At 43.7% G+C, this 14,504-nt stretch overlaps 3 protein-coding genes across 3 annotated transcripts in view; all 3 read right to left on the bottom strand.

Moving 5' to 3' along the window:
- The window catches only part of PCDHGB5 (protocadherin gamma subfamily B, 5), a 4,646-nt gene extending 458 nt beyond the window's left edge, over nucleotides 1-4,188 (bottom strand). The window contains exon 1 of the mRNA XM_010850608.1: nucleotides 9-4,188. Coding sequence (XP_010848910.1) covers nucleotides 9-1,850 — 1,842 coding nt within the window. The 5' untranslated portion in view covers nucleotides 1,851-4,188. The remainder of the gene's footprint in view (nucleotides 1-8) is intronic.
- Nucleotides 1-8,941, bottom strand: part of PCDHGA9 (protocadherin gamma subfamily A, 9) — a 49,781-nt gene extending 40,840 nt beyond the window's left edge. The window contains exon 1 of the mRNA XM_010850639.1: nucleotides 6,376-8,941. Coding sequence (XP_010848941.1) covers nucleotides 6,376-6,627 — 252 coding nt within the window. The 5' untranslated portion in view covers nucleotides 6,628-8,941. The remainder of the gene's footprint in view (nucleotides 1-6,375) is intronic.
- Nucleotides 8,942-9,470: 529 nt separating this feature from the next.
- On the bottom strand, nucleotides 9,471-11,926 carry LOC104996379 (protocadherin gamma-B4-like). The gene is made up of 3 exons (XM_010850638.1): nucleotides 9,999-11,926; nucleotides 9,673-9,933; nucleotides 9,471-9,486 (listed from the first exon to the last, which is right to left on the bottom strand). Exons 1-3 carry the CDS (start codon nucleotides 11,924-11,926, stop codon nucleotides 9,471-9,473), a joined length of 2,205 nt encoding a protein of 734 aa, XP_010848940.1.
- Between the last annotated feature and the right edge of the window lie 2,578 nt (nucleotides 11,927-14,504).

Below are 14,504 nucleotides of genomic sequence, written 5' to 3'. Positions count from 1 at the left end.
AGCCCCACGCTGAACAGTCCGGGCTCGCTGGCCTGCAGCACGTGGTAGGACAGCCAGGCGTTGTGTCCAGAATCGGCGTCCACCGCCACCACCTTGGTGACCAGGTAGCCGGGCTGCGCGGCGCGGGGCACCGTGTCGAAGAGCGCCGAGCCATCGTGCCCCAGCGCCGGGTACAGCACCCTGGGCGCGTTGTCGTTGCGGTCGCCCACCAGCACGCGCAGGCTCACGTTGGAGCTGAGCGCTGGCGAGCCGTGGTCGCGGGCCTGCAGCGTCAGTTCGAATGCGCGTAGCTGCTCGTGGTCGAAGGCGCGCTGCGCGAACACCACGCCGCTCTGCGGGTTCACGGACACGTAGGACGACAGCGCGCGTGGCTCCAGGTCGCTGGCCACGATGGAGTAGGAGACGTGGCCGTTGGGCCCTAGGTCAGGGTCAGAGGCCCTGACTTGTTCGATGGAAGCTCCAGGCGGGTTGTTTTCTGCCACGTGGACGACGTAGGAGGCCTGGTGGAAAACCGGAGCGTTGTCGTTGACATCAGTAATATGCAAGGTAACACTTGTATGGGTGCAGAGAGGCGGCTTGCCCTTGTCAGTGGCCACGATGGTGACATTGTACTCCGGGATCTGCTCTCGGTCCAGGGTCCCGGCTGTTACCAACTTGTATGAATTTTTGGAGGAAGAGATTATCTGAAAAGGTACTTCACCCTCTAATCGACAATTAACCTCCCCATTCTCCCCGGAATCTCTGTCATGTATTTTGATCAAAGCAATCAGAGTTCCCGGCACTGCGTTTTCCAGAATCATTTCGACTAGAGAATGGAATGTAATATCTGGTCTGTTGTCATTTTCATCTTGAATGCTAATTTCAACTGTACACTGTGCAACCAGTCCTCCGCCATCCCTCCCTTCCACCACGATGGAATATTCTTTGATTTCTTCGAAATCCAGTGTTTTTAGAGTTGTAATTTCCCCACTCTTTGAATTCAGACCGAAGACTTGCCCGGACCTGTAGAAGGAATAAGCAATTTCTGAGTTGACGCCCTCGTCCTGATCGGTGGCTGACACCTGCAACACAGTGGTGCCTGGGGGCACGTTTTCTCCAAGGTTGACTCGGTATACGTCCTGGGTAAATACCGGGGGGTTATCATTGGCATCAGTGACCTGGATCTGGAGCTCAATAGTGCCACTTAGGGGTGGATCGCCACCGTCTGAGGCAGTCAGTACTAAACGATGGTAACTCTGTTGTTCCCGGTCTAAGGGTTTCTCCAATACCAGTTCCGGGAATTTACTACCATCTTGTTTTTCCTTATTTATCAACGAGAAACTAGGGCTAAGAGAAAGTTTATAAGTCTGCAGAGAGTTTAAGCCAATATCTGCATCTTCCGCGACTTCTAATATAAATCGCGTGCCTGGCGGCGTAGACTCACTTATTTGCAGCTCAAAGGAATTTTGCGAGAATTTTGGAGTGTGGTCATTAACATCCTCGATCTCTACATTCACGTGATAAAAGTTCAATGGATTTTCAGCAACAACCTCAAATTCCAGAGCACAAGCTGACTTCTTCCCGCATATCTGCTCCCGGTCTAGCCTGCTGCTCACAAGTAACTCCCCGCTCTCCGCGCTCACCGTGAAGTAAGGCTTCTCCGAACTGACGCGCAGTTTTCGAGTCGGTAACTCGTGGACACTGAGTCTCAGGTCCTTGGCGAGATTCCCCACCACCGAGCCCTCGGGCATCTCCTCGGGAATCCTGTAGTGGATCTGCTCAGAGAGCGCCAGGCAGAACAAAGACAGCAGGAACGGAAAGAGCACTGGCCGCCTCTCAGCCCAGCCGCTCTTCCCAGCGCCGCTCCCCATCCCTCTTGCCCGCCCCCCCTACCCCCCGTCTTAGTTTGCTCACCGGCCTGGAGATGCCGGATTACAACTAATGTCTATGTTGCAGTCGTCCGGAGCTCCCAGCAGCTTTATGAGGGTCAGGCAGGGTTTCTTCTCTAGAGAAGTAAACGTTGGAAAGGCTTACGCTAGCGAGTCTGAGACAGGGAACGTGAGCTGCGGCTGCGCGAGGACGTCCCCTGTACCAAGTTCTCCACTTTGGCCAACAGCGGCGCCCAGAGTCCGCACTGGTAAACTACAGCCCCTGCAGCTTCAGTTTAAAATTTAACAAAGCCATATTTTTACGTTAATATATTTACTATTTTAAATCATCAAGGCTTATTTAAAGTCTTGTTTCTAAATTGTTAGAAATATCATTCATGTTGGGTTTGTTTACAAAGTTAATATATATTGGTCCATTTATTTCACCATTCTGCAAACATACACTAAACTTTTGCTTTGTGCTAAGCACTGTCCTTGTCAGTGGCAATAGAACAATGAAAAAGACACAGGTCTTGCCCTCAGAGAGTTTGTTGTCTACCAATTCCATGAATCATTTCTGTTTATTAGCTATGATATATAAAAAATTTTAAAGCTTCTTTCGTTGATTCCTAGTTTACCCCACATGTCTACATAATCAGTGCTACTTCATGTCACATATATTAGAGAACATCAATACTAGTGCAAATTATTTTGTAAAGTTGTGTAATTTTGCACCAATCCTTAAACATCTCTGATATCAACACTCTCTTTACAAAATAATTTCTTTTTACTCTAACTCAAGAAGTATTCATTCAAAGAAACTGTCCCTATGATGTAGCCAGAGATTATTTGGTGTACCTTCTACTTCATTTCTCAGAATTAACTGGCTCATGTCATACCCAACATCTTATATAAATTCACCCTTAAAATGTATTGAAATACTTGTCTGTCCGTCAATACAAAGTCACAAAGGGATATTCTAGTAGAATGCATTACTTCCTTATCTATGTATACATTTTATACTGAATTGGAGGAACTGAGTTCATGGTAAATTTATTTACATAAATCCACTGAATATAGTGACATTTGTTCTCATTATTTTACTCCATTGGTTGTTATTATTATTATTATTGCAATTAGTGAATGCTTTCAGCAAGAGTACTGGGGCAACTTTCCATTCACTTTTTAAATTTGCAAAGTGTCAACAAAATAGTTGTCTCCGTAAGTGACTGTACACCTAAACACTACAGAATATAAAGCTAATTCCTACCATTATCTGTGGATTGGAGGAGAAACAGCACAATCCCTCAGAAATGTCTTTTTAGTTGATAACAAATAATTCATTGTACTTTCCACTCTCATCTGATGACAAATCAACCATTAGTTTTATTTAAATGCTATAACAAGGGATGCAGAAGTCCAAATGGAATCATTTTTAATTGAACCAATTGGTTTGTTTAGAATTTGTGTACATGTAACTTCTTTTCTTAAAACTAACACTCTCAAACTCTAACCTTGAGAACACAGCACATTTCACATGACTGTACAGTCAAAACAGCTCACTGGAATTCTAATAAAATGTGTTCTTCTGCATTTTACAGAGGTAACTTTCAACAATTTTAAGATGACATTTTATTTCAAATTTGATGGGGAGGGCAATGGCCATTTTAGGCTTTAGATGCCATGTCTCCATTGGTATGAGTCCTGGGTGACCACTGACACACAACATTTGGGAACCAATCTTACCTACCACCACCCTTTAAAATATGTTTGCTTTGAGATACAAGAAGTATTAAAGCTTTGAAGGGTACTGATACAGACACAGAGCTCATAAAAGAGGTTTAAACTGAAGAAAAATTTCAAGAACTTAGTTTTAGGTGAAATCCTAAGAATCCTAAAAATTCTGACATGTATTTTACTTTTACTAAGCTAATACAAGGGTTAAGAAACCTCAATAATTTTTGTAAGTTCTAATTTATATATACCTTTATGTGTCTATACATATACACATGTACACACACACATATATATTCCTATATATAAAATGAACTGACCTTATGTGGTTGGGTAGCTATTTCTTAAATGAATAGATGATAATTATGGTAAAATATGAAAAGTTTTAAGAAGTTAAGAGTTCATATTTAAACAGTCTTGTCTAAGCCTTTGGAAAGCAGATGAAACAATTATGATTAGAACTCAATTTTATTGTATCACTAACACAAACCCCAAACTCTGTGGTACACCTTAAAAGCTATCTTTAAACTTTCTTTACAATGCATGTTTCAAAACACAAATTAAATTTATAAAAAAATATAATTCCTCTAAGAAATAAACATAAACAATGAACCAAACTCACCTGAACAGCAGCAGCTTCATCCCTACATTCATGAAAATCTATGGATGTTAACAAGGAATCATTTTTCTCACAGCTGTCTTGGCTAATGAGCATGTCAGCATAGTTGGGCTGGGGGAAGATCATGTGACTCCTCGGAGAGTCAGAGGTAAGGGAGACTTCATGGGAGTAGGTCTGCAGGAAAGCCTGTACTCCTTCCATGCCCACAAATCCTGAGGCTGGCAGGCCTGCTAACCTACCACTGGAAGCCTGGAGAAGTCTTGATTTGTGCCACCGCCATAGTCTGAGCGACAGCAGCACGATGACAAAGGCAAGGAAGATGCAGGAAACAACAGCCACTGCCACCACCAGGTACAGTGTGAGGTCTGAATCCTCAGAGTTGGTTAGGGTCCTGATGCTACCCAGGTCAGCAAGGACATCTGGGATGCTATCTGCCACGGCCACAGTGAGTGTGACGGTGGCTGAGAGAGGGGGCTGCCCATGGTCGTGGACTGTCATCACCAGGCTCTGCTTGAGCGCATCTCTGTCCAGCAGGGCCCGTGCCGTGCGTACCTCGCCTGTGTGCAGCCCCACCGTGAAGAGCCCTGGCTCACTGGCCTTGAGCAGGCGGTAGGACAGCCAGGCGTTCTGGCCTGAGTCTCTGTCCACTGCCACTACCTTGGTAACAAGGTAGCCTGGCTCTGCAGAGCGAGGTGCCAGCTCCACACCCGTGGAGCCATCAGTGGGAAGCATGGGGTACAGAATCTCTGGTGCATTGTCGTTCTGGTCCAGTATGAACAGGCTCAGGGACACATTGCTGCTGAGTTGAGGGTCCCCATTGTCACGGGCTGTCACCAGTAGTTGCAAGTCTTGGATCTGCTCATAGTCAAAGGAGTGCAGAGCATACAGGACACCAGTGTCAGAGTTGATGGAGACGTAAGAGGAGAGAGGCACCGCCATGATGCTGCCTTTGGTCAGAGAGTAAGTGACCTGGGCATTGCTGCCACTGTCATGGTCATGAGCAGTCACAGAGAAGATGGAGGCACCTCTGGGGTTGTTCTCTGGGATATAGGCTGAGTAGGAGGCGTGAGGGAAAATGGGTGGATTGTCATTGATGTCTGCCACTTGCAGGGCAATATGAATTTCAGTAGACAGAGGTGGGGTTCCTAGATCTGAGGCTGCCACTGTGATATTATACATAGAGATCTTTTCTCGGTCCAAATATTTCCAAGTCACCAATCTATAATAATTATCAATAGATTTTTCTAATTGAAAAGGTAAATTATCACGTGTATAACAGACAACTTGACCATTCTTCCCAGAGTCTCGGTCATGCACATTCAAGAAGGCAATTACTGTCCCAGGAAGAGTATTTTCCAGGACTGGGCTAAACAAAGATGTAATGGTCACTTCGGGTCTGTTGTCATTGACATCTTCCACTGAAATGAGTACTTTGGTCCGCCCCAGAAGTGCCCCCACATCTTCAGCTTGTATTTCCATATCATAAAATGCACATTCTTCATAATCTAAACTCTTCGCTGTTGATATTTCGCCAGTATTTTCATTCAGTTGGAATAACGGAGATTGTTTTTCACTAATTTTCCAGAATTTATAAGCCACTTCCCCGTTGGTTCCTTCATCCGGGTCGCTAGCGCTTACGGTAAGCAGCCGGGTCCCCGGGGGCACGTTCTCTGGGACTTTCACTCGGTAAATCGGTTGAGCAAAAACCGGGGCATTGTCGTTTGTATCCAACACTGTCACTCGGATGTGCACTGTGCTGGAGCGACGCGGTTCGCCTCCATCCGTGGCGATGAGGACCAGGTAGTGAGCAGCCTCCTCCTCGCGGTCCAGGGCGTGCTCCAGCACCAGCTCTGGGCTTACAGCTCCGTCGTCTCCAGTTTGCACGTCCAGGGAGAAGTGGTTATTGGGGCTGAGCTGGTAGCTCTGCAGGGAATTCAAGCCCACATCCGGGTCCACAGCCTCTGGCAATGGATAACGTGTTCCGGGCAGAGCAATTTCGTTAATTTTTACTTCCAGATTTTCGACCTGAAATTTTGGGTTATTATCGTTGATGTCAGTGATTTCTACTTCTATTCCCCAAAGTTTCCCTTCATCCTCAACTAGGATGTTAATATTTACAAAACATCGCGCGCTCTGAGCGCAGAGCTCCTCCCGGTCTATCCTGCCCGCGGTGACCAAGCTGCCGCTTCGCGGATTTAGAGCAAAGAGCTGCGTCCTACCTCTGGAGACGATGCGGACTCCGTGCTTCGAAAGCTCTTGTGACTCCAGCCCCAGGTCCTTGGAGATGTTACCCACGAAGGATCCTTTGTCGGTCTCTTCAGGCACAGAGTAGTGGATCTGTCCTCTCCCGATCTTTCCCAGCGCACCCAGCAGCGCGCACAGCAGTACCAGCTCGCCGCGTCCTCCGTAATTCTTCGGAGCGGCCATTGTTCTTTCGCTATGGAATCCACTCAGAATCTTCACTGGGCATATATGTTTTGTTTACCTTGTTCCTGAAGTTATAGAGATCATCTTCTGGAAAGTTGGAGTATCCCAAATTTAGGGATGGAATTTTGCCGCAGGCCTCCAGTTGGTTTGTGAGATCTGCGGATCTCTTGTGAGGTGAGAGCCCTGAGTTTCCGGCTGGTTTTTGGTTACTTTATCTCCAAGTAGGTGAACAGCGGCGCTCAGAGTCCTAGGCAGTTACTGCAGTCACTTACATTTGTAATATCCTATGCTAGATTGCTAGGGGGAAAATTGCTACTTGTTTTCTATAGTCTGTTTGGAATAAATTATCCCTGAACTCATATTTTAAAAATAATTTCCAAGAATATGGAATGAAATAGGGTTAAAGTCTTACAAAGTATTATTACATAACCAGATTTTGGGGTTTATATCATATTAAATTACTCAAAGTTCTGTACTGTATTTACTGTTTTAAAAATAAAATTTTATTTATTATGCTCTAAGCATTATTGTTAATATCTTCAGTATCTATTATCAACTAAGTAAGAATCCCACTCATTACTGGAAATTAATTCATTTTTAGGCTAAAATATACCTATTGGAGATGACTGATTCAGAAGTTGTTTTATTTGGTTTTAAACCAATTTAATCAATATAGTAAACTTTCTGTAGAGTGGTTGCCTTTTAATTTTCTTTTTAAAATGCCATTTTAGTCACACAGTAGTGTTTTGAAATTAATATTGTGAAATTTTAATAGGATAAATGCTTTTACTTTCAAGTTATATCACAGACTAAATTTTATATAATTTCTATTTGAATAGAAAATACTTGAAAGGTACAAATGAATATATAATCGAAAGCAAATTTCTATCTATTCTTCTGCCTATGAGAGGTGATTACATTTTAAAGCCAACTTAGTTAACTTCTAAAGGTAAACAAATAGCCTAAAGGTAATTTTACCTTAACTACTACTTTGATCAAAAGAATCACAAAAGTAAGAAACACATAATTATCACTAAGGAGTCAAAAAGTGCCAGTGCAAGAATAAATGTCTTTTTCCTTCAGCAGTTTGTAAAATGGCCATTAATTGAAGCACTTACTAAGGGAAGTACAGCAAAAGCCTGATACAATGTATTGCTATCTTGTATATGTAACTGTATCCACTTGAGACTGCTAATCTTGTCTAAATTTGAAGATTTCAACATTCCATTTTCTCCTAGAGATAGTAGAATGACTAGAAGACCTCTAGCTATATTAGTTTAGGTCTGCAAAACAGACATTTCAAAAATTATGTAGGAGAAGTGTGTGTAAGAGGAACAACAGAGGCCAAAACATTGTGTTTTCTTTGATGGAGGAGCCTATAGAATGAGCATTACTACAGGTTAATCCTGAAAAACCTATGCTGCAAGTAAGGAGAACATGCTTTTATTTTCTGATGAGCATAGTGAACCTGTGCTGCACTTAGTCAAGTAAAATGATTTTACACACATTTATACACATAGTACAATGAACACAATTACAGTAGGTACATCTACATAAAAATCTAGGTTAATCGACCTTATTCTAGTGCTTTGAAGCAAAAGAGAAGTAAATATAGGAAACAAAGTATCAGATTAGTATGGAAACAATAACAGCTAAATCAATTAAGAAAAATATCTAATTTCAGCTTGTTTTTCTTTTAAGATTTATATGATTGCCTACTTTTACATTTACAGTATGTCTAGTTGAAAAAAAAATCATTTATTAATCTGTAGAAAGAAAAATTTAGAGAAAAATCTCAGTAGCTTTATGGGAAACCATATAACATTGCCAAAAGTTTCCCCTATGGAAAAAAACACAACTTCACTGCTTTATAATATGAACCCGGTAAGACACCACTAAAAGACACATAATTTCTCTGAATTCAACCTCCTTTGAAAAATGGTATGACAGCTTTTTGACTGGTTACTACATTCTTAAGACAATGTTTAGATCTAAAATTTGTATAGATGCATTTGGAGACATTTTATGTTTGGTTCCAGACCACTACAATAAAGAGAACAGCACAATAAAGTGGGTCACGAAAGTTTTGGTTTCCCAGTGTGTATACAAGTTATGTTTTAAGTATGCAATAGCATTATATCTAAAAAAGTACATACCTTAATTAAAAATACTTTATTGCTAAAAAACACTAACCATCACTGGAGCCTTTGGTGGGTCGAACATAATCTTTTTGTAATGGTAACATCCAAGATCACTGATTATAGATCACCACAGGGCTTCCCTAGTGGCTCAGATGATGAAGAACCTGCCTGCAATGCAGGAAACCAGGGTTCAATCCCTGGGTAGGGAAGATCCCTTAGAGAAGAGAATGACTACTCACTCCAGTATTCTTGTCTGGAGAATTCCATGGACAGATGAGCCTGGTGGTCTCCAGTGCTGGGTCCATGGGGTCGCAGAATGGGACATGACTGAGGGACTAACACTTTCACACTTTCACTTTCACATGATGACTATAATTTTAAAAAGTTTGAAATACTTTGAGATTTACCAAATGGGAAATGGCAACCCACTCCAGTGTTCTTGCCTGGAGAATCCCAGGGACCACAGAGCCTGGTGGGCTGCTGTCTATGGGGTCACACAGAGTCAGACTGAAGCAACTTAGCAGCAGCAGCAGCAACACAGACACATGAAGTGAGGAAATGCTGTTGTACAAATGGTGAATATAGACTTGATTGACTCAGGCTTGCCATAAATCATCAATGTGAAAAATCAAAACAAAACTGGAGTATCTTCAAACCTCAATGAAGCAAAATGAACTAAAACAGAGATGTGCCACTTTTTTCCTATGAATATGGAGAACTGTCGACACAATAAAAAGCGGGTTATACTTACAGGAAACTCACCTGATGAGAAGTCGACTCATTGGAATTACAAAAGGGAAATAAGGCTCCAGATGAATCACCAGAAAGTATGTTTTGTCCTGAACTCAACTGCTCACTACATTTTAGAAAATTAAACTCTGTCTTTCCAGTATGGGCAACGCACAGATTGTACGAATAAGGTAAAGTTCCTTCACTGTAGTTGGGGAGAACCCCAGGTTCAGACTTGACACAGAGACCAGGCTTAAAGCAGCCCCAAGCAGCAGGGCTGGAGGAGCGTCGCAGGTGTAGGGCGACCGCCAGAATCACCGCCAGGAGGAAGAGCACCGAGATCAAGGCCAAGGCCACCACCAGGTAAAACTGCAGCTCAGCTTGGGGGTCAGAGGGCGAGGGCCGGTCACTGAGGTCCGGCAGCGCCTCCTGCAGGCTGTCGGCGAAAACCAGGAGCAGCGTGGTGGTGGCCGAGAGGGGCGGCTGTCCCCCATCGCGCACAGCGACCAGCAGGCGCTGGCGGCCGCGTCCCTGTCGCCCAAGGCCCTCGCCGTGCGCACCTCGCCCGTGCGCAGCCCCACGCTGAACAGTCCGGGCTCGCTGGCCTGCAGCACATGGTAGGACAGCCAGGCGTTGTGTCCAGAATCGGCGTCCACCGCCACCACTTTGGTGACTAAGTAGCCGGGCTGCGCGGCGCGGGGCACCGTGTCGAAGAGCGCCGAGCCGTCGGGCCCCAGCGCCGGGTACAGCACCCTGGGCGCGTTGTCGTTGCGGTCGCCCACCAGCACGCGCAGGCTCACGTTGGAGCTGAGCGCTGGCGAGCCGTGGTCGCGGGCCTGCAGTGTCAGTTCGAAAACGCGTAGCTGCTCGTGGTCGAAGGCGCGCTGCGCGAACACCACGCCGCTCTGCGGGTTCACGGACACATAGGACGACAGCGCGCGTGGCTCCAGGTCGCTGGCCACGATGGAGTAGGAGACGTGGCCGTTGGGCCCTAGGTCAGGGTCGGAGGCGCTTACTTGAGTGATGGAGGCACCAGGAGGATTGTTCTCTGCTACATGGACCATATAGGAAGCCCGTTCAAAAACTGGCATGTTGTCGTTTACATCACCGATGTGCAGCGTGATGCTTGAGCTGGAGGAGAGGGGTGGCTTGCCTTTGTCAGTGGCTGTGATGGTGATGTTATACCCAGGGGTCTGTTCGCGGTCTAGAACTCCATCTGTAACTAATTTATATGTGTTTCTTGAAGAAGTCAGTACTTTAAATGGAACATCGCCTTCTAATTTACAAATAACCTCTCCATTGTGTCCGGAATCCTTGTCTCGGATTTTGAGCAAAGCAATGTGTGTTCCCAGCTTGGTGTCCTCCATAATAAAATCCGGTAGAGATTGGAATACCACTTCTGGGGCATTGTCATTTATGTCTAGGACTTCTATCTCCACTGTACACTGGGCAATCATTCCTCCACCATCCTTTGCTTCCAAAACTATGGAATATTCTTTCACTTCCTCAAAATCTAATGTATTTAGAATAATAATTTCCCCAGTATTAGAATTCAGGTCAAACTGGGTAATCTGGCCTGCTTCAGTGAAAGAGAAAGTGATCTCGGCATTGACACCGTCATCTTGGTCAGTGGCCATTACTCTAAGCACAGTGGTACCTGGAAGCACATTTTCTGGAAGCTCCACCCTGTATAGTTCTTGGCTGAACACTGGAGGGTTATCGTTGGCATCAGTTACCAGGACTTGTATCTGTGCAGCACTGCTCAGGGGTGGATCCCCGAAGTCCAAGGCCGTCAAGGTCAAGTGGTAGGATTTCTGTTCTTCTCTGTCTAAAGGTGTCATTAGTACCAGCTCAGGGTATTTACTGCCATCCAACTTCTCTTTAATCACAAGTGAGAAATGATCATCAGGACTGAGCTGGTAATTCTGTAGGGAATTGGTACCAATATCTGCATCATGGGCAGATCCTACAATAAATCGTGCCCCGGACTTTGTGGACTCACTTATTTGCAGCTCAAAGGCATTTTGCGAGAATTTAGGCGTGTGGTCATTGACATCCTCGATCTCTACATTCACGTGATAAAAGTTCAATGGATTTTCAGCAACAACCTCAAATTCCAGAGCACAAGCTGACTTCTTCCCGCATATCTGCTCCCGGTCTAGCCTGCTGCTCACAAGTAACTCCCCGCTCTCCGCGCTCACCGTGAAGTAAGGCTTCTCCGAACTGACGCGCAGTTTTCGAGTCGGTAATTCGTGGACACTGAGTCTCAGGTCCTTGGCGAGATTCCCCACCACCGAGCCCTCGGGCATCTCCTCGGGAATCCTGTAGTGGATCTGCTCAGAGAGCGCCAGGCAGAACAAAGACAGCAGGAACGGAAAGAGCACTGGCCGCCTCTCAGCCCAGCCGCTCTTCCCAGCGCCGCTCCCCATCCCTCTTGCTTCCCCCCTTAGTTTGCTCACCGGCTTGGAGACGCCGGATTACAAATAATGTTGCAGTTGTCCGGAGCTCCCAACAGCTTTATTTTCGGCGTGAGGGTCAGGCAGGGTTTCTTCTCCAGAGGAGGAATCGGTGGAAAGACAACACTAGCGAGTCTTGACAGGGAAAGTGCTCTGCGGCTGCGCGACGGGATCGCCAGCGCCAAGCTCTCGACTTTGGCCAACAGCGGCGCCCAGAGTCCGCACTGTGAAACTGCAGCCCCTGCTGCTTCAGTTTAACCAGCTACCGTCACTACCACCGTGTATCCAGCTGAAAAATCATTTTTTAAAGACGTAAGTATGTTTAATAACACGCTTCCCAGGTGGCTCAGCGGTAAAGAATCCACCTGTCATGCTGGAGGCGCGTGTTTGACTCCTGGGTCGGGAAGATCCCCTGGGGAAGGAAATGGCAACCCCTTCTGGTATTCTTGTTTGGGAAATCCCATGAACAGAGGAATCCATGGTGTCAAGAGTTGGACACGACTTAGCGACTGAGTACGCACGCATATTTGGTAATATTTAATTCGTACTATTAGAAGCGTCATCATCCCAACTTTCCAGGTTTTTAGGTCAATCGGTAGGTTTAATACATAAACATCTATACGTTGACATAATTACTCCCCAACCTTCAAATCCGCACTAGTAATAGGATAACTATAACACAGATTTGGCTCAAAGGATCTCAGCTCATAGCTGTTGTAAGTACTCATTAATTAGCAATATATTGGATAAGGTTTCATCTTTCTTTCCTTGTCACCTTTTTCCTTATTCTTCCTTACATTTTTTGTACCTACTTCCATTTTTCTTCCCAGATGGCAACAGTAATGGTGAAATTATGTCTTTCAAAAGGCACAATTTATACATCCCTCTCTTGTTCCAAAATAATTTTAGCAATTTCTTTATAGTAACATTTGGTTTTCAATTCTGAGATCTCACTTGAAGAAATGATTATAGCCTTTCAGAAAAGAGCCTATCCTCTCCTTCCCATTGCATGATTATTTTCCTGGGTATAAAATTCAACTTGAGTCTCCAAAACTACCAGGGGAAAATTATATTTTGCTTTGCATCACAAACTCACTAACAAGGTCTATTGTACTGAGGCACTTGTTCCCACTTTTGTACTTATCACATCCCATAATGACAGTTGAAGGAAACAGTCCCTAGAAAATGTATAATAGCTCACTGACTTTAGTGATGATCTCTCCCCTTTGTTTAAAAGTATTTTTAATAATAAATTTAATTGGAGGGTTCTTTTTCAAAATATCTTATAATCACATTTCTGCCCCACAAAATGTAACACTGTCCTCTCCCCCTAGTGACTGTACATCTGAATGTTACAGAATATATGAAATGTACTTCCACAGGATTGCACAGATCTTTAGATGCAAACCACCACCTTATGGAAGAAAAACATATGCTAGACTTTATGCTAGAAAAAAATTGTTCTCTTAACATTCAAACAAGATTACCTTGTCATCAACTACTTCTTGATACTAGTCAACTGCTGTATTGAGTTTTACTAAAATGTTATATAACAAGTGAAGATGTAGTTAATTACAGACTAAATTGTCTCTGAATTTTTCAACAGACCCAATAAGTAAAATTCACTTCTGCTCTAGGACTTGAGTGTATGACATGGTTGTTTCATAAAGCCAGCATCCCAACTCCCCTACTTGTAGAGCCAACATACACACTTTGCGTGACTGCATCACTAAGACAACACATCAAAATTTGGGTTAAAAACATGCAATGGCCTATTTCACAAATGTTACTTATAACACTTAACACTTTATTTGATATCTCATTTTATTGATTTTGGACAACAATCTTTAGTATGCCATTAGACTCCATGTCTGTCATTGATAAAGATCTTAGTGAAGCCTGACACATAAATTTCATCCTTTAAGCATCAACAAAACTTCTACCAGAATCTGGCTTTAATAGGCGATTAAAGTTTAAATAGGTCAAGAGCAACTAAGATGTTTCAAGGCCACCAAAGAGAGGTACATGGAAGTGGAAGCAGGGCACAGAAAAAAAAGTTTGCAGACTGAAAATGTCTTCAACAACCTTTTACAGATCTGATCTAAAGAGAATTCTGAGGAGGCTGAGGTGTACTTTCCTGCTAACCTTGTGTAATAAGATTTAACAATTCATTCTCATTTATAAAATACATGAATTAAGAATACCATGAGGAACATAATTGCAAAACATAAAAATGTGATTATCCACTTATTCACAATCTTGTCCATATGCTTTCACCGTAAATATGGTACTAAAACACTCTGTCAATAAGTGTTCCATGTTAAAAAATCACCACTGAAATAAACAATCTTGCTTTATCACTTGAAAGTTTTTTTAACTCCATCTTCAAATCACGCATTTCGAAAAACAATAACATTTACACAAAATATAATTTCTCGACCATATAAAGATGAATGAATGACTGAACTCACCTGAATACTGTGGGCTTCATCCTTACATTCAAGAAAATCTATGGATGTTAACAAGGGATCCTTTTTCTCATAGCTCTCCT

This window comes from Bison bison, unplaced genomic scaffold (assembly GCF_000754665.1).
Source record: "Bison bison bison isolate TAMUID 2011002044 unplaced genomic scaffold, Bison_UMD1.0 scf7180017864291, whole genome shotgun sequence".
Taxonomy (NCBI): Eukaryota; Metazoa; Chordata; class Mammalia; order Artiodactyla; family Bovidae; genus Bison; species Bison bison.
The sequence above is the reverse complement of the archived record's forward strand: the minus strand, read 5'-3'. Positions and strand labels throughout refer to the sequence as shown.